This window comes from Haemaphysalis longicornis, unplaced genomic scaffold (genome assembly GCF_048455015.1).
Source record: "Haemaphysalis longicornis isolate Haplotype H1 unplaced genomic scaffold, Haemaphysalis longicornis Haplotype H1 scaffold_2, whole genome shotgun sequence".
NCBI lineage: Eukaryota > Metazoa > Arthropoda > Arachnida > Ixodida > Ixodidae > Haemaphysalis > Haemaphysalis longicornis.
In genome coordinates this window covers 5994624-6017713 of record NW_027526295.1, presented here as the reverse complement: position 1 = coordinate 6017713, position 23090 = coordinate 5994624, and the positions used below count along the sequence as shown (strand labels likewise).

The window sequence follows — 23090 nt, the reverse complement described above, 5'->3', positions numbered from 1 at the left end:
GGACATTGGATTGGATTCGATTGGCTTGGCTTGTATTGGATTGGTTTGGATTAAAGTGGATTGTGTTGCGTCATAGCCGCTCCACGTTGCGTCATAGCCGCGGCAGGGGGTTCACGGATCGTTTCACCTTTCACCATCGACTTCATCGACAATGTCTACGCTGGAAGACAACAATTACAACAACAACAACCAATACGTAATCCATACGACTTGCAGGCGCGCCCCCCGCGGAAATGCTCTGCATTTGATCGTGCCCCTCGCGAGGGGGATGTTTTTGTTTGCGCCATAACAAGTGTGTTTTTTTTATAGGTGCGAAGTAGATGGGTTTACGAAGTGAAGTTGACCGGCGGGAGAAGTGCATGGACGTTTGTGACTTTGGCAAACGGAGCAGCCGGACACATACCATTCGATTGTTTCGCGCATCTTGGGCCAATAAAAACGCTGCAGTGAGCGATTGAGTGTTCGTACAGGTCCTATATGATCAGAGGTAACATCATCATGCACGACTTGGAGAACAGAGGGGCGAAGGTTTCACGGCCCCACAAGGGCCCTCGGAAGAGTAGTGCTTTTTGTCCACGGCGCGAGCTAAGGACGCCCAGCAGTCGCCGCGAGGCACGCGCTCACGAGCGCTCGGCATTTTCTCGCTCTTTAAGGTTTTCAGTTTTTTTTTTTGCTAATATGAAAGCCTTTGCGTGTGCTGCGGACGCTCGGCGGTGACCGCGAGGCACGCGCTCACCAGCGCTCGGCAATTTATTGGTAATTTAATTATTCATTGGCAATTTATTAATAATTTATTGGTAATATTTAACGCGGTACATGCCACACACGTTACGCGCTACACATTACGGCCAGCTACAACAGCTACGCTGTTAAAAAATGCCAGGTGTGCAATTTATTTTGTGAAGTGTTTTATTTTTTTTAAATTAAGTGCGAATGCACTTTATAAGCGACCCTGAATTCCGGCGACCGCCGTCCGTCCACATAGCAACAGCTGCGGGTGCGCGCGCTCCTCGTCTTCCTTGGCAACGGGGGGAGATGGGCGCGCTGCCTGGCCGCTGACATGGCACATACGCACGTGGGGGATTGGCCAGGAATCGGGCGTGAGAAGGGCTAATGCACCCGCTTAAAGGAGTACTGACACGAAATTTCAAAGCTGAGATCCGCTCTAGCAATCAAGTACAACGACAACACAAATAGATGCCTGTGAATAAATGCATCTTTCTTTCTTTGTAGTTGTGTGTGTGTGTGATCTCTCTTTCGCGAACATTACCGAACCGCGCAAATTCAACTCGTGCATTCGCACTTTCACATTCTTCCCCTCGGGGAAATGCGGGGAAATTTTTTTTTGCAGGTTTCTTCTGCGTCCCAGAGGATCCTTAGCGTATAGCTATATCGCGAGTGCCCCCCCCCCCCCTCCCTCATTTCAACCTCAAGACAGGCCGCAAGTTTCGAAACGGTTCCGGAATGACCTCCTGAGAAATCATCAGGATGCGAACCAACACGGATGTACTTTCAATGTTTGCTTTCTCAAAGCCAAAAAAAAAAACAAAAGAAGAAACGCGACAGCCTCCAACAGCTTCCCTGCCGGTGCCTCCCAGACTGGTTTTTCGATGCATAATGCGTATTTACGAAGTCGCCCGCAAATGTGGGCAACAGAGAAAGTTCCACAGATCATTCGTCGCTCATTCTGCTGCGCTTAAATCTGAATATAAAAGGATCACACAGCCGAGAAAGCCCCTCACACGCTTCGTACCAAGCAATCCCGCGACCGCTATCCCCCAACATGGCGTCGCGTGCTCGTTTCGTTTTTCTTCCGGTAGATGGCGGCACTTTTGCATAAGGTCTATTAAGTGCGAACTGGGAATATATGATGCAAGAGCGTTTTTAAGTTAAGTGAGCGCAAACAAGAAAAGTGAGCGGCCTGTCGGTTCACCCGACCACTTTGTTTTGCGGCCACTAATTTCGGAATCGCAAAACAGATTTCACGCTTCTTACGCTCGCTGAATTTTGTCACTGAGACACGCAACAAAACGGCAAGCTAACGCTGCACCATGTATTCGTAACGGCGACGTAAACGAGCACTATTTAATGAAAGCGCACGCATAGTGCGCAGGTACGCAAAAGAGCGGCGCGCCGCAGCAGGCGAGCCAGCGGTCCGCCGGACCCGCTGGCTTTTAGAACGCCATCATCGCCGATTGTGTCACTCTTCTTTTTTGATCGGCTGTTGAAAAGTATTTGTCACCTAGAGTAGGAAGTAGTTTAAACTGGATATTTCACTTCAAATTTCACTTCATGCGACCATCGATCGGTGAACCAGCGAGTGGCAGAGCCCTGTCACCATCCCGGCACTTTCGTCGGCGCTGTAAACGTATTTAGCGCTGCAAAGCTTTTTCCCCTAATGCCAAGTTGATCGCGAGAACAGATCGGACTCATTGGGGATGAGCTGGTGACCATGTCGCAAAACAATCGGGAGCATCGAGCTCATTTTGCTTCTGTCAACACGATATACTAGGTGACCCGCGCACCCGCGCAGCTTTGTACTACCCGGGAGGGAGTACTGCCCGGAAGCCTAGAGTTCCTGGAGCTATATACAGGAACTCTACGGAAGACGCTTGCGCAGCGTCCCCTGGGCAGCGCAGGAGGCCTATAAGCAGCCAAGCCGTTTCCAGTTCCGAAGTGCTGGACAGGGGGCAACGCTGGAGTGAAGAGCGTAGAAGGCGGCGGGATTGGAAAGCGTGCCCTGCGACGCCTAGCACCGACAGACGCGACTTGACGAGCTGTGCCGGGGCGCCCAGCGCCAAAAACGCGTCTGCTGCTGCCCGTATTCGCGCTTCGCATCAGCGGCACGCATGCAGGTACGCCAAGAAGGGCGAGCAAACGAAAAACTGACCCACCGTAGGCAGCAGCAGGGACCCGGCCCTGGATTCCCACACCCTGATGCGGCTACGGACGGAGCCAGGCCACGCTTGCATGGTTTTCGTCATGACGACGGCGATGATGATGCCACTGCAGCGCCATTCTGCGGACACGTCGGAGAGCACGGGACGTCCTTTTCTTTCACAGCGACGCTGCGCATGTCTAACCCGACTCCACGCGCCCCCTTTCTCTTCACCCCGAGTTACTACGGCAAACTGGACGCCAAGGGACGAGGAGGAAACGCGCACTTGCAACACGTATATTAATATAAAATGACCCTGTTTGCACTTCGTCGTCCAATTTGCCGTAATAAAAACCCGGCGCAACTCAGGATGCAGCAGACCAAGTAGCCCCATTCCACGAACTCCTGAACCCCCCCCCCCTTGCCCTCTTACTCATTCCGGTGAAGCCGCTATAGGGACCGGGCGGCCGTTGTATGGCACCACCGTCGTTTCAGCGAACAGCGCCGCCCGTGGCGAACCGCTCGTTAGTGGAATGCCGGTGGCGGTCAGCGCAGCGTAGTTGTGCATGGCTTTCTGTCGTTTTAGGGGCGAAGCTCCTTAGGGCGTGGGTCTGTCCATCCTCGACGTATGTATGTAGCCACCTCTAGTTTAGTTCTTGGATTGTTTACTAGATGGCGTGGCTACCTCTAGTTTAGTTCTTGGATTGTTTACTAGATGGCGGGGAGCGTTGTAATAAAATCTGTTCGCTGTTGGCGCGCGCTCGGAGTCGCCCGATGGATAAGGCTGCAGATGTGCGAGCCCGCGAGGCAGAAGCGCTCCTTGAAGCTGCGCGACGCCGCCGCCAAGATCCTGCCGTACGAGAGCGGGAGGCCGAAGCGTGTCGTCTGGCTGCGCGACGACGCCGCCAAGATCCCAGAGTTCGAGAACGAGAGGCCCAAGCGTCACGGCAACGGCGCGAGGACCCTGCCGTACGCGAAGCGGCACGGCTGCGGCGCGAAGAGGATCTCCAAAACGTCAGAGAACGGGAAACGGCGAGAAAGCGCGCGTATCGGCAGGCAGACCCCGATGCAGTGAGAGCTCGTGAGGCGTCTGCAAAACGCATCAGGCGAGCTCAGCCCCAAGGTGCCGACGCGTGGTTTAAGCGAGACTTTGTAGACGTTACGTTCGGACACAGATGTAGTGGGCGAACTTTCACTGAAGAGTCACGGTTTTACCGATGATTTCCCCTCAGGAGCTTCGCCCACTCATCATCATTCACCCCGTGGATATGCTGTGAATTTTTTTTGCGGTGCGGCTTGCAAAGCGTACGTAACCCCACGTGCATTTTTCAGATCAGTAAATCTTGAGCGTGGATGTGACGTTTACGAGGCATGCCATGTGTGTTATTTACGCCCATACTCAGTATTTACAAATAGCAGACGACGCTCAATGCGCCAAGCTGGAAGTCAAGCTGGAAGTGAAAGTTCGTTGCTTCATGCAGTTTTTTTATGCATGCATGCAGTTTCGCGTATCGAGGAGTACAGCTAAATTCTCCCACAAAGCCGGTGTGTGCAACCGATCTAGGAATGCTGCGGCGCTGGCCTTTGGCAGTTGATGACGAAACGGCGTCAACGTCGTGCACAAGCGAAAGACAAAGTTAGAGGGTGTCTTCGAAGATTTACCTCAAAACAGAAATTGTGACGGACGACGCTTCCGTAACTTCATTACCGACGGCTGGAACGTGTTTAATTTCACAAAAATGCTCTTACTACAGTCATCGAGAATCGTTGATAGAATAAACACCGCATGATAGTAGAACGTTATTGCTTGTCGTGGAGAAGCATTGCTTTACAAGATTTGCAATGGTTGCTGGCTAGTTGGTAAATGGTTTTTCAAAAACCAATTCCTGCGTGGCTGAAGGACGCAAGACAGGAGGGTGCCCGAAACCTGTACTCAGCTTCACAACTGAATGCTGCGGTCGGTTTACAAGCCGCCACGTATACGCTTGAAAAATCATGCACCTTCGTCTAACGACGTTCTCGCTTGGGTTCCCTTGGTTGCCATTAAGCTTTGACTAGTTGAGCGTCGAATGCGACCAGCACGCAGTTTGGTCTTTTGATCGCAGCGTCTTTGACTTTGACCATTTCCCATTCGATTTCGCAGGAAGAAAGCTTTGCGTTCAACCATCATAATTATTAGACGGAGGGCTAGATGATTTTGCTGTTTAATTTTAACTTCCATGCCCCCTCTCCAAATCTAAACTTTTTCCAGCGTGTCGGAAATGTGTGTGTGGTGGAGGACTCGGGCTCATGCACCCATATTTGAGGCAACTAATCGCGCGTTTTTGGTGTCTTCACTTGGCATTACACGATTGTTTTAGCCGCTCTGTAAATAATATTTAAGCATTAAAAAACACCGGCAGACGTTAACACTGCCACATTTTTAACTATCGGTGCCAGCCTCAAGGGGTAAAACGGGAAGGGGAGGAGGGATGGTTTGTAGCTTGGGCTGTTGAGTTGGTGAATAACTTAGCTCTTGATAAAATGACCACCACAAACGTGGGATTTCCACTTCGGCTTTCAGGCTCCCATGCTGTCACAGAGTCGCTCACCAAAACTGAAGGAACAAAAATTACGCTTACAGCAAGTGTAAACTACCGCAACATTTCTACGGCTACACGGTAATCCATCTTGTATGCAGGTGCCTTTCTATTTGAAGCACACGTATCGAGGTATCCCAGCGCTAAGTATGTATGTATGTATGTTTGTGTTTATTGGCGCAAGGGTAACTAGGACCAAAGAGCGCCAAAACTATGTTAAGTGGTCCGTCAATAGTCAGGTTTGAGCTTAAAATATGTATGAAATGAGTATGATATATCCTAAAATACTGTATATATGGGTGTAGAGGGCCCGTAGACTAAAAAATGGAGATGTTCATAATGGCGGATGAAAGGGATTGTGAATGGAATGCGACTGTAGCTCGAGCCGAAGAGCACGCTACGGCAGCGGGCCCCTCGTGCGAACAATGAAAACATGAAGGCTTTGCTCAATGCTTGTAGGCTCTGAGGTCACGCACTGTACGAAATGAGCTTTAAAAACTTGACATCTGCAAGATAACTTAAAAGGGACTTGTTTGTGAACATAGGTTCATCTCCTAAGAACAGTGACGGGTGTAGCGGAATGTTGAAAGTATAGATTTTAGGGAAATGCCGTTTTCTGGCCTCCTTGCAGGATGCGCACTCAATTAACACATGGAGGACGGAGAGCCGGTCCCCACACTTATCACAAACCGGTGGGGGTGTGCCATTTAAAAGATATGCGTGCGTAGCGTAAGTGTGGCCGATGCGTAGTCTGCAAATCGATACTTCAATGAATCTGTTTTGTTTTTCTGTTGTGTATCTTCCTAGGTAGGGTTTTATTGAGTGGAGCTTGTTTTCTGTGTGTGTGTCCCATGTGTCCTGCCAGCGTTTACGGATTCCCCTTCGGATCACTGGCTCCAGATCGAGGTAAGGGATTTCCGCGACGTCAACACCACTATGGAGGGCCGCCAAAGTGGCGTTCTGGTCGGCAATTTCATTGCCTAGAATGCCACTGTGTCCAGGGATCCAGCAAACAAGTATTTTTAGTAGTAATTTATGAGCAGTCACGAGAGCTTTAAAAAGGTGATTGAGGACAACATTTTTTGTAGGTTTAAAGGAACCTAGTGCCGTAACGACACTTAAGGAGTCTGTGTAGATAACTGATTCTTGTATTTTGTTCTGTGTAATGTGCTCCACTGTGATTAAAATACCATAAGCTTCTGCTGTAAAGATACTGGTATTTTTGTTCAAGGTCCTCGTGCTGGCGAAATCCGGGCCATGTGCAGCACACGACACAGCGGAAGCACACTTCGAGGCATCCGTGTAAAATGAGGTGTATGGATATGTGTGTTGTAGTTGTAAAAAATGCTGGGAGATCAGCTCACGAGGTGCACGGCGCTTATCAATGCGTTTAAAGGATGTGTCACAACGAATCGTTGACATTTCCCAAGGCGGGACTCCGTCGGCGATGGAAGTCTTCATGCCCTCATCGAAAGACACCCCTATTTCCTCTGCAAGGCCTTTGACACGTAAGGATAAAGGGGCAAGGATCGAAGGGCGCGCTAAATACAAATGGGCAGATGAGACGTCATTCAGAAATGAACTGCACGGGTGATTCTTCACAGACATTGTCCTAGTAGCATAGAGCAGTGCTGTATAAGCACGCTGGTGCTCTAGGCACCAGTGGTCACATTCTACATAGAGACTTTGAATTGGACTTGTCCTGAAGGCTCCCGAGGCAAGGCGAAGGCCCAAATGTAGCACTGGGTCCAACATTTTTAGGGCAGTTTTAGATGCAGACCCGTATGTTACGCTTCCGTAGTCTATACGGGACCTAACTAAACTGATAAAGAGGCGTAAAAGGCAATCTTTATCAGCACCGTAAGACTGATGTGACAAAACTTTTAAAATGTTTATGGTGTTTAGGCATTTCTGTTTGAGTGTTTTTATGTGCCGTATGAATGTTAGCTTTTCGTCAAGTATAACACCTAAAAACTTGTGTTCTTTTTTGACGGGAATCCGTTCTCCGTTCAGCGTAATGTCAGGTTCCGGATGGATTCCACGCTGTCTTGTGAATAAAACACATGTACTTTTCTGAGGATTCAGTTTAAAACCATTTTCCTCTGTCCATTTCCGGAGCCTGTTTACACCTAACTGTATTTGCCTTTCACAGATGGACAGGTTGGAAGACCTAAAGCTAATATGAACATCATCAACATACAGTGAGTAGGAGATTGTGGGTGGCAAGGATTTTCCAAGCGAATTCATTTTAACTACAAATAGAGTACAGCTTAATACTCCACCTTGGGGAACACCATTTTCTTGTATGTACGTTCTGGATACAACTGTCCCTATTCTTACCCTAAACATTCGCTGTGACAAATAACTTTCAATAGTATTTAACATACGCCCAGACACACCGAAAGCCTTGAGATCAAGCAGTATGCCGTGGCGCCAAGTTGTGTCATATGCTTTTTCTATGTCAAAGAAAACAGAAAGACAGTGCTGTTTGTGGATGAAAGCATCTTTGACATATGACTCGAAGGCTACCAGCTGGTCAGTTGTGCTTCGACCTGATCGAAAACCCGCCTGACAACTGTCCAGGATGCCGTTATATTCAAGAAAATACATTAGCCTCTTATTTACCATTTTTTCAAAAAGCTTTCCCAAGCAACTTGTTAAAGCTATTGGTCGGTAACTGGCAGGTAGTGAGGCATCTTTCCCTTCTTTCAGTACGGCAACTACAACAGCTTCTCTCCAAGCTCTCGGAAAGTATCCTGCCGCCCAAATTTTATTGAAAAAGTGCAAAAGTGTTTGGAGAGTTTCTGTGTGCAGATGTTGTATCATTGCATAGGATATCCTATCTGCCCCTGGTGCTGAAGCCTTACATGTTCCTAGGGCAACCAAAAGCTCTGTTGAAGAAAAATCCGAGTTGTATGGTTCATCGGATGTTCTGTTATCTCTAATCGTTTTTTTCTCCATGGATGATTTGTGTCATAAAAAAGTATTCGTGTAGTGAGTAGAACTCGAAATATATTGAAAGTGTTTTGCAAGTGCGTTGGCCTGGTCCTCCAGGGTGTCGCCCGCACTGCTAACCAAGGGTAGGCTGTGTGTTTTATGTCCATTAAGCTTTTTAATTCTATTCCATACCTTGCCTGTATCTGTGTATGAATTGATAGAAGTCACAAAAGAGCGCCAGCTCTCCCTTTTGGCTTGCTGGCGAATGCGCCTTCCTTGTGCTTTCGCGCGTTTGAAGGAAATTAGGTTTTCAGAAGTGGGATACCTGCGGAGGACACCCCATGCCTTATTTTGCGCCTTCCGTGCATGCCGACACTCGTCATTCCACCACGGCCTCCTAGCGTTAAGTGTGGCACCAGATGTTTGTGGAATTGAGCACTCAGCGGCATGAAGTATATGGGCCGTAATCAGTTCACAGGCTTCATCAATGCCCAAATGGCTTAAAGATGTGTATGAAAGCTGAGATAGTTGTTTAAATTTCAGCCAATCTGCAGCAGATTCCCTAAACCTTTTATAGGAGTTGAAACTGTTAGGGATTTTGTCAATGCTTTTCAGGATGACTGGGAAGTGGTCGCTCCCATAAGGATTATTGTCAACTCCCCATTCAACAGATGGAAAGAGGACAGAAGAGCCGATTGCCAGGTCTATGTGTGAGTATGTGTTGTGTGTAGTGTTGTAGTATGTCGGCTGTTTTTTATTGAGTAGACAAGCTCCGGAAGAAAATAAAAACTTTTCTAGCAAGCGGCCCCGGGCATCTGTCCGTTGAGACCCCCAGAGTTCACTGTGAGCATTAAAGTCGCTTACCAATAAGAAGGGTTCCGGGAGCTCATCTATGAGGGACTCGAATTCTGAGCTCGATAGACGGTAATCCGGGGGAACATATAAAGAGCAAACTATTATTAACCTATTAAAGAGGATTGCTCGGACTGCCACAGCTTCGAGGGCAGTGAGCAACTGAAGAGGTGAGCAGGGGACAGACTTTTGCAAGACAATCGCTACACCACCAGAGGAGTGAGTGTAGCAGTACCTGTCTCTCCTGAATACCGAGTATTGTTTGAGAAAGTTGGTTTGTGTAGGTTTTAAGTGTGTTTCTTGTAGGCATAGGATATTTGGATGGTACTTATTAAGGATTTCGTAGACATCATCGAGGTTTCTAATTAATCCCCTACAGTTCCATTGGATAATGCTTTGAACTGCCATAAAAGGTTAGAATAAAGGTGCTGAGCATACGTTTTGTTTAGATGGAGATCCCTATGTCACTGAGCCCGAATCAGGGCCAATGACTCGGGGAGCTTGTGATTTTTTGCCGCGGCCAAAACTACCGCGCTGGTCTTTAGATGACTGCGATGCAGGCCGGGATGGCGTGACATCCATGTCCTCGTCCGGGTTTTGGGGCATTGACGGGAGGGAGGTTTTACGGCGCCCATCCCGCAACGCGTTTGATGGGATGGCAGAAGATTCAGCCACCACCTTTTTTGATGTGTTGGACATGGCTGCAGAAGAGGCACCTCCTGTACCCACATCCATTGCCACCGCAGTTTCGGCGGTCGGGGTCTGTCGAGGAGCGACAGCAACGCCACTCCCAGAGCAATTCTGGTCAGGTGCAACGCCTGCGGGCACTGCTGGCGATGCACGAGTTGTTTGGCCTGCCAGGGGCAGCACCTCGAGGGGTGTGTGTGCCACTAAGTCAGTTTCACTATACTGAGTGGCCGCAGAAACCAGACGCCGCCCCACCCCCCGGCGGGCAGCGCTGGCGTAGCTCCCTGAAGGAAGCAGAGCATAACGCTTACGGGCTTCTGGAAATGAAAGATTTTGCGTCACTTTTAGGTTGATGATTTCTTTTTCTTTCTTAAACTCCTGGCAAGAGCGAGAGTATGCTCCATGGGGTCCTCCACAGTTGCTGCACTTTAGTTGTGTGCTTTTGCAGTCGTCAGCATAATGGTCCTGCTCAGAGCACTTTGCACACGTTTATTTTCCTCGGCACGAATTGCTGCCGTGCCCATACCTCTGGCAGATGAAACAACGTCGCGGGTTTGGTATGTATACTCTGGTCTTACAGCGCAGAAACCCTGCGTTTACGTACTCTGGCAAAGTGCATCGATCAAAGGTCAGTATTATGTGCTTCGTCTTAATTTCGTTTCCGTCCCGTCTAATGGTGATGCGTCGCACAGCGGTTACCCCCTGCTCGCGCAAACCTTCGAGCAGGTCAAAGTCTGTTTCGTTGATCAGTTCTGATTCGGAGATGACACCCTGGCAGCTGTTAAGGGTACGGTGGGGAGTTACTGTGATCTCTAGGTCGGCTAGCTTGGTTTGCTTCAAAAGAGTGTTGGACTGCTCTCTACTCTTGACTTCGATCATCAGGTCTCCAGAACTGAGCTTTTTCGCTTCATAGTTTTTTCCTATCAAACCTTCAATGAATTTTGCAACCAAAAATACAGATTTCCTGGTAACGGGAGTTGTTTTATCAGCTGACTGCATCACTAGGAAGCGTGGGAAGTTGTCAGGGTTGTTGAAGGCGAGGTTAGAAATCGGTTTGAAAATTTCTTCGGTGCGGCCTCGTTTCGGAGGCCGATCAGTTCGTTTGGATGGAATGGAGAAGGAAGCCATAAACTATGGAATGAATTCGGTGGCAAGGCCAGTCACCCACCACGGAGCCCAACAAGGGAACGTGGCTTTGCAGCGCACGCTAACTGTACGTTGCCACTATAACCCTATGCTCGGGATCTAGGTTGAAGCCTTCGCACAGGGTTAACCCTCGCCGCCTGGGGAAAACGGAGAAATGAAGAAAAGAGAAGATGACAGGACAGGGTTAGGAAGGACAATAGGAAAGCATAAGAATGGAGAGGAGGACAGGAAAAGGCGACTGGCTGATTTCCCCCAGGTCGGGTCAGACTGGGGGCACCGTCTACGGGAAGCGGGGGCCGAAGTGGTGTGTTGCCTCTGCCAGGGGGCCATGAAGGTCCAAAACAACCCTGGCTTTGGCTCAACCACCAGGATGCCCTTTTCCCCGGACACGGCAAAGCCACGCACAGCCAAGGGCGTGGGTGGGTCCAACCCACATGGGCTCGGGGTCCGCGGTGTCGCCACTACCGTCACCTTGAATAGACAAGGCGCCCCTGCGGGCATCCCAGCGCTAAGGCTGGCGTGGAAACCGTAGTCTTTGAAACCAGTGAAGATAATTTAAAGTGGTAGAAATGAATTTTAATGTTGCTAATAGTTTTATTCCTACTCAGATCGCGCAGAGCCAGGCGCAGAGCGCTGCAAAAAGCGCTCGTGTCAATGTAGCCCTTCCCCAAACTTACAAGCATCCAATAAGTTTGCGTAGCCGTTAGTGCATTTAAGGAGAAAATAATACTAATAATAGTAGTTTTATTCGTACCCAGAACGGGTGGAGCCAAGCGCAGAACGCTGCAAAAAGCGCTCATGCCATATTGCAGCCGATACCCAACTTTAGACGCGTCCGACAAGTTTGCGTAGCCGTTACTGCATCTAAGAACCCAACACACCTGTCTAGACTTCGTTTCATCTCACACGTCTGCTCACAACGCCACCAAAACATACAAAGCACCGAAGCAAACACGACAAAAACAACGGGAGGCTGTGTAGTCCAGTGCACCGGCTCATTCCACTGACGAGGGGAGCGCCGAGTGGTGGCGCCACCCGTCCAGCTGCCCGGTGTCGCTTTACTCTGCACCGTTTCTCCGCTCCTCCCCGCCACCGCCGACTCCTCTTTCACAATAAAAGGACGGCTAGTTGGGCTATTGGTAAAGGCTAGTGCCACTAGATAAGACTAGAGTATCGGCGCTCTTTTGCCCTACCGTTCCGTGCCGCCGCCGTGATCATTTGTCAGTTCGCATTACGTGACATTTGTTTACGCGGCGACGGTTCATGGGCGCCGCCATTTTGTTTATGCGTTTTAGGCCGCGGTCCACTATGTCCTTCCTGCTCCGCGGCTGCGCGCGACTGACGTCGTTCCGAACGCGAATAAAAAATAACGCTTCTAGCAGCATTTCAGCAGCAGAAGTGTGTCCGAAGATGCCGTTTTGCTGCATCTTCGGCAGTGTCGTTTACAAATGGCTCCACCAAAGTTAGCGGTGAGGCCGCAGAAGCGGCGATCTGGCAACACTGATAACCACCAAAATGACCGCTGACTCGCGTGCGTCAGTGACGCTACTCTGTATCTTATCGATCAGGGTCGGCTTTACCTCATTCGGCGCCCTGTGCGAACTGCTGCCCCCTGCCCCCCTGCCCCCCGTCAAACTCATTTTTACAGCGAAGCTGTCCATGGCTAGAATCCAAGAAAACAACTAGCGCAAGAAAGACGAGGAAGGCAGCTAACACAGCAGCGCAGCGCTGTGTTTGTTGCCTTCCTCGTCCTCGTCTTTCTTGCGCTGGTTGTTTTCTTCATAATGAACCCGCACCAACTCGCCCAGCTTGCCATCTTGGAGCTAGAATCCAGAGCGACGTAGACTACAGAGCGATGTAGACAAGGGCACCACGCGAGCATAGCGCCACTTTGCGGGCCCACTCAAATCTGTGTAATCATAAAACTGTGCGCCACACCTTCAGCGTAAGGGGGAAAACGCCATAAAAAGTAATAAAAGCGTCCTATGGTATTCACATTTCGATACAAAAAGAATGTTTGTGTCCATTCCTGCAAGCCTGGAACAGCGGCGAGTGGCGTTACAGTTCGTTCTGGGCAAACGGCTCGGCATGTTCTCATGTCTTTCGCGGGCCTGATGGCCTTACTGTTCGCGGTAGTCACTTCCTACCGCACGGCCATCCATACTTCTGCACATCTAACAGTGGGACCGATGGCATTCCCTCAAAAATCTCATGCATTTCCCTATAGACTGGTCGGCCGACCGAAAAGCTCCCATAAAACCTCAAAAAAGATCCTAGGGACTTTATACTTTGATACAATGTGGCTTGAGTTGCTCCTGGAAAACGTCTTCCAAGCAATGCGCTCGCGTTCACAGGTGAAGCCGACTTTCCGGGTATCAGCTAGTGTAAGCTTGGTTTCTGTAAGTTGGCTTCCCCACATGGCCTGTTCTGCAGTGAAGCATCATCACCTACGGAAGGAGTATCGCTATACAGAAAACGGGTCTAACTCATGTGCTATCAAAAGTATCCCGAAACAAATTACATGACAATTACCCGACAAAGACGGCCCTACATGCGGGAAACCGGGCACCTATTGTGTTAAAAAGGTAGTTGAAAATCGCGAAAATGGAACGGTTCTGGATCATCATCATCATCATTTATTTTACCCTTAAAGGCCTCTCTCGGGGCATTACATAAGGGGGGGGGGGGGGGAACAATCAAAGTACAAATGTCAATGAAAATACAGTTCATGTATACAGTTTTTGAATTACCAATACATACAGGTAGGAAAAAAAAAACCAAAAACACAGAGCATGTAGAACGAATTATTAACAGTCAATTCGCCGTCCAAAATATACAGGTGGCAGAAAACAAACAACGAAAAAAGAAGAACAGCGATTAAGAGTCAAGGACGGCTAGTAATAAATCTCTAAATTTAAAAGCAACTTGTTCGCTGACAATAGCATCAGTCAATCCATTCCACTCTTCAATAGCCGTAGGAAGAAATGATTTGTTAAAAGCGTTAGTAGAACCAAACAGCCGTTGAATACTCATGGAATTAAATAAGCGACGAGATGTTCAGACAGGCGGAAGTAAAAGTGAGCCATGTAGGTGAGGAAAACTGTAGTATAGTTTGTGAAAAAGACAATACATGCATTGATCATGCAGAAGGAGTACAATAGTATATCTTCATCTCATAAATCCCGTATCGCTACACATTTAGGTCGCTCGTATAGATGACATGTGTCTCCTTAGTGCAGAAGAAATCGTCCTTTTCGCACTTCATTCAGCTTTGTTTAGGAAGACATGGTAGATTTTTTAACTGCCTTTTTCCGATTGATTCTTTTCGTTTTTTCAGGAGGATGTCTACTTGTAACAGAAAATCTAGTTTGACAGTTCATTCGCGCAAGATGTGTATTTCGGTGGGTGAAGCCTGCAACGTGGACCTCGAATCAATGCGCCAGCCAGAATTATAGGTTCTTGTGCATGACGCCACCTGAGGTCCGATCAGGTCGCAGGGCATGTACATTGCAAGCAGACAAGGCTGCTTAAAATGCACAAACAAAATGAAGCTTGCCAGTAAAAACAGGCTAGTTGTGTTAACCAATATGCCAGACGTTTGCAGTTTTTCCTCAAAAAGTTAGCACCCACTCGCGAAGCCCCAACGTAGTCTGATTGGCTGTCTGATTTTGTCTGTCTGATTTTAAGCCTTTGTTTATAAGCAACCAACGAATGTTACGGGCATGGACACAACAGGCATTGAAGCCAAACAAGCAGTACTATAGCTACTCTCCAATAGCAGGAGCAGGAATAAGATCTCCATACTGAAGAGGCCGACAAAACATATTTTCTCTTTTTTTTTGTAGAATACGGCCTTAAAACTATGGATTTTTCTACAGTACCACGTACTACGCACGCCTCCTCATTGTTTAAGTACGCTGCGCAGAAGACCAGGCAGACAAGCTTTGCGGTGGACACCTCAGGTAGCATATTCACAGAGAATTACAAAATTTCGGCGTTAAACTTGATGATATTGGAATCATGAATTTATTCGGTGCTGTATACAAGTGTCTCGTTAAGAAAGTTTGGCCACCACTTTTCCTCACGCACATGGCAAAAAGTCTAGCGGGGCCAAATATTTGATTGCTGTCAATACGAGTACAACCTATTCAACTAATGTTGTAAGCCGTGCGAGGTTTGTCAGGATAGATCAGGTTAATTAGCCTAATACGAAAGTCAGGCTTTCTTTTGAACTTCGGTCTCTTCTGTTTCTCTTTAAAGCTCTCAACACATGCCAATTATTCTGGCATTTCTGTCTTTCTTTTCTTTAATAAACAGCCCTGCTTAGAAATGTGTGTAAGAGGAGAAAGCTGTGGCCACGGACTGTCGTAATAAAGTGTTTCTGCTGTTCGTTCGAAGCACGGGGGGGGGAGGAGTTTTCAATCGAAGTCAGAGAATCCCGGGGATGCCTTCCATAGGTTGAAGCTGACAACATGAGCCTCTGCTCAATAAATAAAGATTTATTCTTTGTCTCGCTTTAAATGAAACCGACCCGGGCCTTAGCGTAATGTCACACCCCGTAAATGCAACCTCTCTTTCTGAGGTAGCCAGACAATTGCACGAAATCTTTTCCATATCCATGCACACAGTAACAACAGTAGCAAGAAATTGTTATTTACTCAAAAATAATATCAATTGAATTATGTGCATCGCTTTTTTCTGCTTTGAGTATATAGGCTACTTCTGAGGCCGATAACGTCGCGACAAGGTGCCCTTTCAGCACAAGTTTTGTTCTTTTTTCAGCATTTTGTTTCAGCATAAATTGGAAGGAAAAGGATATACTTGAGTTAGTTTTGTGAATATGGTCTCCCGAAGCCTCAATACACAATTCGTTACCCAGTTAACTAAGCATGTTGTCCAAACAATTGGTCTCATAAAAAGGATTTCCAACCTCCGGCATGGGCTCTGTGAGAGTGAGAGATCGCGACTCATTCAGGCCTTCGTGATCAGCAGAATAACATACTCCCTCCCCTACCTTCATGCCAGTGCTGCTGAGTTTCAAAAAATCAATTGCGCCTACAAAGCGGCACTTCAAATACCCCTGTACTCTTCCACTGCCAGATTAGACCGTCTGGGTATCCACAATAATGCCGAGGAGCTTGTGGAGGCGCACCTGACAGGACAAATAGCCCGCCTATCCACTACCTCAACCGGTCTGCACATCCTAGACCGACTCGGGATTCGTGCCCCTACTTTGCCCGCTCATAAATACCCCATTCCTCGCGCTATTCACGCTCGACTTGTAGTCCGTCCTGTACCACGCAACATGCACCCTATGTATCATGCGGGACGCAGAATGCAACGAGCGCAGGCTCTTCAGCGACGCCTACCTGTAAGACCAGATATTTTATACGTTGACGCGGCAGAATACCGTCACCGCGATGCTTATGCTCTGGCCATTGTGAATCGGCCGGACGACCCCCCGTTATGCTCCCTTACAGTTCGCACCCCTTGCCCTGCCACGGCGGAGGAGGCGGCAATTGCGCTCGCCCTGTCACAAAGGCCGACCCCCACGATCGTAATCTCTGATTCAAAGACGGCCGTTCAAAATTTCGCCCGTGGTCTTATTTCGCCACTGGCACTCAAAATTATCTCTCAAAATCCTCCAACTTCCCCGGTAGAACTGCTATGGACCCCGGCGCACTCGGGACTCGGGGGGAACGAGGCGGCCCATGACGCGGCTCGAGGATTCACAATCCGAGCGGGAGCCAGCCTAGTTCCTTACCACGGGCCCGATCCGCCAGAGACCGCCTAATTGCGTATCATGACATACTCACACCTTACCGCCTCACCCGCCGAAAATACCCCCCTGCGCATCCCCAGCTCAGCAATGAGCAAGCGCGCACCTGGCGACTTCTTCAGGTGCATTCCTTCCCCTGCAGGGCGGTGCTCCATCACATCCACCCTTCCCTCTACCCCTCACCTCATTGCCCCGCATGTGGCCAGCGCGCCACACTTCCCCACTCTATGTGGGCCTGTCCATCCAATCCCTTCCCTTTAATCACCCGTGACGAGCAATGGGAGGGTGCGCTGGGTAGCTCCGACCCGGGCGTTCAGATCGCCTTGGTGGAACGAGCTGCCATCGTCGCCGCCGACCTCCAACCGGCGGCCACCACGCTTCCCTAACCCCAGTCGCTCAATAAAAGTTTTTCTCTCTCTCTCTCTCTCTCTCTCCTCAGGCGGTTTCTCAGAAGGCCAATTCCACCTTCACAGCCTCATTTTGGGTGTGACATTGTGGGACCATGTTTCTCGGTATAGGCTTGATAATTTGGGATTATTCGGAAATCGGCGTTTTCTCCCTCACTTCAAAGAGCACCGCCCAAGTCTCTTCGTTTGTTGGCCGGAAGGCAGGGCCGGGTGGAGAGAATAGGGAGGGAGAGGGGGGGCCGTCTAGTGCAGGTCAGTGCCCCCTTTTCGCTGGCGCACTGTGCGACCGCCCCTACGACCGGCACTGTCGAGACTGATCATTTCGAAAAACAGTGTGAAGTACAAGAAAGAGGTACAATGACACAGTGATGACCTCACAACTGAAGTTTATTAGAAAGCAACCGACATACACATACATAAATAGGGTGTTGAACCACAACCGAACCGAAAACCGGAACGGAAGCAATATTTTTTCTGGAACTGAACCCGAACCGTTATTATTTAGCACGCTGAACCCGAACCGGTACTACTCAATCGAAAAATAAATAACTGTTACCGGTTTACGATGAAACTGTTCGACCATCTGTTGTTGATTGCGGTCAGTGTCATTGGGTTTTTTTGTTGTTGTTGTTACATACCATCAGCTTTGTGATCGTCCACGGACATGACTAAAGTTTTAGCACTCCGTATGCTCCATCCGTTCTGTTCGCATCGTGCTGACCGGGACCCGACAGGGCGCTTGTGCATTCGTCCCGGTAGAGTGGATAGATTCTGCCCGCACTTTTGTTACGGTCCTCCGCGCACACGCAGGCACAGTCGGGTCTCGGTCGACACAGTGCGAACGGAATAGACGGAGCATACGGAGTGCTAAAACTCTCTACTGTCTGCCTTCCCCATCCGTGCACGCACCAATATTTACTCTCAGCTGCATACAGGCGATAAATCGGGGCTGTGAAGATATAGCCATTGCCCTGGCCGCCACTTCCTTCCCAGTCCCTATTCTCACCGATTCGCAGACTGTTTACAGCACGAAACAAAGTTGGCAGGGTTTGTTCTTTGGTGGAAAAAAGATTGTCTGGTGGCCATCGCGCAGGCAGGAATCAAAGTGTGAAACATGAAATTCAGTATGCCAAGTGCAATGTTGGCTGTGTTTGTGTGCTTCCATTGCCTTGTGGTAAGGAATACGTCGATCAAATGGGCAGATGCGTTAGCGCGCGCCTCAGAGAGCATGAACTGTCCCTGAAAGGGGCCATATCGTCACATCTTGTGGAACACTGCAGCAAATGCCGGCATCGTGGTGGTTGCAGGCCGCTTCTCTCCGATGCAAAGATTGTGTTCAGGCATGTGCGGCAATTGACGAGGGAAGTAGCTGAAGCGTTCGAGATAACCTAGAGAGGGGATGATTGTGTTAGTCAGGCATCTGTTGCTTTACACGACAAAGAGATTGCGTATCTTGGTAGTCACTGAGTTCTACACCCTGTGGCAGTTGATGATGTAAGTGTTTGATTTTGTTTTTGTGGGTTTTTATGGTTGTTTGTGGTTTTTGGGTTGTTCCCATCTGATTATAAGAGACGCATGCGTGGTCTGACGACTGGGAGGGTATTTGTTCTTCATCTTTTCTGATTAAGCTTTAGTTGTGAGTAAGCGCTCATCCTGTGTTCCCTTTCTTCGTCTCGCGTTTTTTCTGTGTTGCGCTTTCTGAAGGTTTCAAAATGAAACTACCAGATCAGCCGCATGTCTTTGTCAACCCTATCCTCAAAAGCTGCTCGACGGCACCTGACAATCGCATCATCTGGGCTTCTGGACACGCCGCCATGCCACGCCGCGGCTTGCAATTTGATACACCGAGCTCTTGTCGACGGTGGCCACCCCCCCTCCCCCCCAACCCACTGAGTGGCTAGGCAGAAATTCTTGCCCATTACACGCAAACTCGCTGCATCCTCACACCACCCCACTGGTGCCTCTCCCGAGAGGAAGTTACAACCTGGCACTCTACACCATATGGTATGAGCATGCCAACACACCCCAGATTTGCCCCTACTTCCCAACCCCACCTTCGAGGGCTTCCCTGGCCAGCCCGGATGCCCAGCTCAACCTGGTGACCCAAGCCAGTTCAACTCAAGGAATCACGCACTAAGGGTGCCTTTCACGAGGCGAGGCCTGCACTGTCTGTTTCCTTTCTTTTGTCCTCCTCCTTGCGCTGTTTTCCCCGACACGATCAGCTCGGCAAAAAATTTTTTGTTCTTTCTCCCTCTCTTTAGGAGCGACATTTTTGCAGGTGTCTTTCACGTCGTCTAAGCACACGCACGTCACCGGTTTCCGCGTGCACGCACAGTCATGCCCACACTGATGGCTCGCTTGTTGTGCTGGGGGAGGAGAGGGGGGAAAAGAGGTGGTCCGGAGGCGACGTTAACTTGATCCTGGAGAGGAACAGACAGTTCCTGAATGCACCGGCAGTGGTGGTAGACCCCGGCTAAAGTACTTCTGCAAGGCCGCTCTCGAGAGCGAAGTACCCATCGCTGAGTGTCGTGGGGGTATCTTGCTTGGACTGGGTAGGGCATTCAGCATGATGGGGCGGAACGATTGGTGGTACGCGGAGCAGTGCCAAATAAGGTGGGTCCCATTTGCTACTGCAGCTGTGTTGCAATATAGGCAGTAGGGCAGATGATCGCCGGTCAGGTGATGCCAATCGCGTGTGATGTCAATGCAGCATTTGCGCGAAATTTGTTAATAAAAACTTCGGCAGGACGAGTTAGTGATAGGGCGTTGTGCCGGACGACGGAGAGCGGGGTTACTTATCTCCTGCACTGCGTCATGGGCACCCTGGTTGCCCGAACCCTGAGCCATGTGTCCCGGTATCCACGCAACACGTACATAGGTACATACCATTGCAAGCAAGCAGATTAATCATATGTTGAACCTGGTGAACCAGAGGGTGACCGAAAAACGGTTTTGGGAGCTGACGTAGGTGCTGGGGGAGATGTGGCCGTATCATGGCCCAATGCGGCCTGTCTGGTCGAGCGGTTTGGGTGAATGTGTTACTCACAATAAGATGCCTACGACACGCGCGGGAAATGGGCAGCTCTATGTTTGTCCGCTAGAATAAAGCTCAAGTCCTTCCAAGTTCCATTCATCTAATTGGCTAGGAAGTATTTATGCTCGATCACAAACTACAAACAAACATTTTTTGTTTCGTGCTCTCCTGGGGCTGCTTACAGCTTCGCTGGTCACTGGAAGGGATTTGTTTTTAACGTTGAGCATTATTTTCGGCTCATCCAGGGAGCTGCAGCATTGCCATGGCTTCGAAAGGATGTTGCATTACTTGACGTCTGTAAAACTGGCCAGTTAGCACGGAAAACAGCGTCATGGAAACGACGCTGGCAAGCTGCAGGCAGCGCCATGAATGACAGGCGCCCGCCCTTTCGACGTCGTTGGCTGCTCCAGGAAAAAGTCAAGGCGTCGCTATCAGACATGTTGGCCATAAATTAACGCCATAAATTAAAGCCAAAAATTAGAGCCAGTAGACTTTAGCTTACGCCTATTGTGAAGCTGAAGAACATAACTTAGCCAACCTTTTCATTGAAAAGATGGTCGTGTTTGGGAAGCCTTCGGGAGATGGGCAAATGGTGGTGGTCACAGTGTACCTGAGGGGGAGAGAGAAGGGTAAGCATACCCTCACAACTTGACAAGAGGCCGAATCCCTCATCAAAGACGTGTCTTTGACCAGTCTGTGTTGCGGATGCGGTATAAAGCCTGCCTCAGGAAAGCACATTTCCTACAGAGACATGATTTTTTCAGCCAAGTGCTTGCTATCCACGAAGACCGATGGACAATCGTGTGCTTTCTGCAAGTACCAGAGAGTCCTGGCTCAAAACCAAGCGTGCAAAAAAAGGAAAAGGCAGAGTTCAAGTAATCCTGATGAAAAAAAAAAAAAAACAGGGCAAAAAGTTTTTTTCGAAATCTATCAAGAACCAAAATAAGATTGGCGAATGCAGTGATACAGGTGGCTCATATGAAAGAGCAAAATGAGGCTCTCAGTGAAGAGGCATTTGACAACAAAATTAAATCCCTTCCTTCAAAACAGCAGCTAGCGGTCGAGAGTTGTTTCCTCGCTGCTCGAAAGAAGTCACACAAAGGCATGCGATACGACGATGAGTGGATTTTGGAGTGTATGCTAATGAGGATGCGAAGCCCCAAGTTGTACGAGCATCTACGCAGAGAAGCCATCATGGTTTTACCAGGACGAACATGTTTGCAGATGTACCTCCAGCGGTTCAAGGGCGGCTTTGGCCTCAGTGCCAATATCTTCAATGCTCTGCATGAAAAGACGAAGACCATGGATGTTTACAGTCGTCATGGTGGCCTCCCCATCGACGAAATAAAGCTTTCGGAGCACCTGACTGTCAAATCAGCTGGCAAGTACAGCTTCACTCAATTCTTGGGACGTGTAAATGAGGAAAATGCGGTGTCAGCTGATTCACTACGATTTCTGTAACCTAGAAGTGCTTGACAATATTCACAAAGTCTTTGATTATGTTTCTTTTTATTGTTTTAGCCCCATCTGTGATAGGAGATGTCAAGGTATAAAGCAGGATGTGTCTTGCGTGCTTTTTCTGCAATTCAGGTGATATTGAAGGCTTCGTCGACCTTGGAGATCATACACCTGCTGACCAGAAGAACGTGCTGGCAGACCATGGCATGATTGTGCTGTTCCAGCCATTCATCGGTAAGCTCTTTTTCTTCTTCGTAGATTTCAACCTTGTACGACGCCCAACTGTCAGATGTTAACTGTTATCTTTCGGCAGGAAATTGGACACAAATCCTTGGTGTTTTCGCCTCAAAGGGCAATGTGAAAGCCCCAACACTAGCAAGAATCATTTTGGAAACGACGGTGCTTGCGGAAAAAGCTGGTCTATTTGTGGACTCCATCACATGCGACGGCGCCAGCTGGAACAGGAAAATGTGGGAGCTGTTCGGAATACGCGGTAAGGTTGTTTTCTACGCAATATGCAAAATTGCTCCCACTGTGTAGTGCGAGTGCAGCTCTAAAGTAATATATAGACACCCACTTTCGTAGCGTGAGCTACACTGGCCGAGGCTGAGCAGTTTCGCGTGGCTCCTGCAGAGCCGTGCTGCGTAAGCGCGGCACGTGGCGTCCCGGTCCACTTGATGATCATGCGTGAGGTGGCTGGGTGTGGAACCGATGGCGTGCGCCGCAGCAAAACCGGCGTGCACCTGTGGAACCAACTTAGCTCTGGGGCAATGGGTGACACTGCGTCGGAGCCGCTTGATAAATATACATGTGTCACATAATGCGTATACCGTGTGTATGTCATTGAAGTAGCAGTAAGCATGATAATCAAGCTAATCCTAGACAACCAGGAAAGCTAGAATAACCAGTTGAACCTTAGCTCACGCTACATATACCCTGGCATGACCGAGTTAAGCCACTGCCAATTTTTTGCTTGAGTGCTTTCTTTCCAAGGATGCCTTGGACACCAGTAACATGAGGCTAGCCCATGTGTTCTTCTAAAATCTCTAAATAATTTAGGAACAAATAATTTTTTCCACATGTTGTTTCGGTTTCAACTATACCAAACAATGGTTGTGACGCCAATGTTGTGGTATAGGTCACGTGAGGCATAGAAAGCTGCAGATAATCGCTAACGCGTCGGCTTTTTTTCATTCCACCTGTTGAGGCAGGCTTACTGAAGCTATGAAGGTAATAAAACGGCGTATATTGTTATAGCGGTTTTTTTATGCTTCACGTAACGTAACCGTTCAACTTTTAATTGACTTAATGCATCGTTCGGTTTTTCAAACAG

The 23090-nt window shown here is 48.9% G+C and overlaps 2 protein-coding genes across 4 annotated transcripts in view; one reads left to right on the top strand and one right to left on the bottom strand.

The window, feature by feature from the left end:
• LOC144168709 (uncharacterized) overlaps nt 1-23090 on the bottom strand; it is a 191867-nt gene that overhangs the window by 149922 nt on the left and 18855 nt on the right. The window lies entirely within an intron of this gene.
• Nucleotides 21278-22297, top strand: LOC144170870 (uncharacterized). Its single transcript, XM_077700899.1, has 3 exons — nt 21278-21680; nt 21890-21991; nt 22071-22297. The coding sequence occupies exons 1-3, from the start codon at nt 21278-21280 to the stop codon at nt 22295-22297; spliced, it is 732 nt and encodes a 243-aa protein (XP_077557025.1).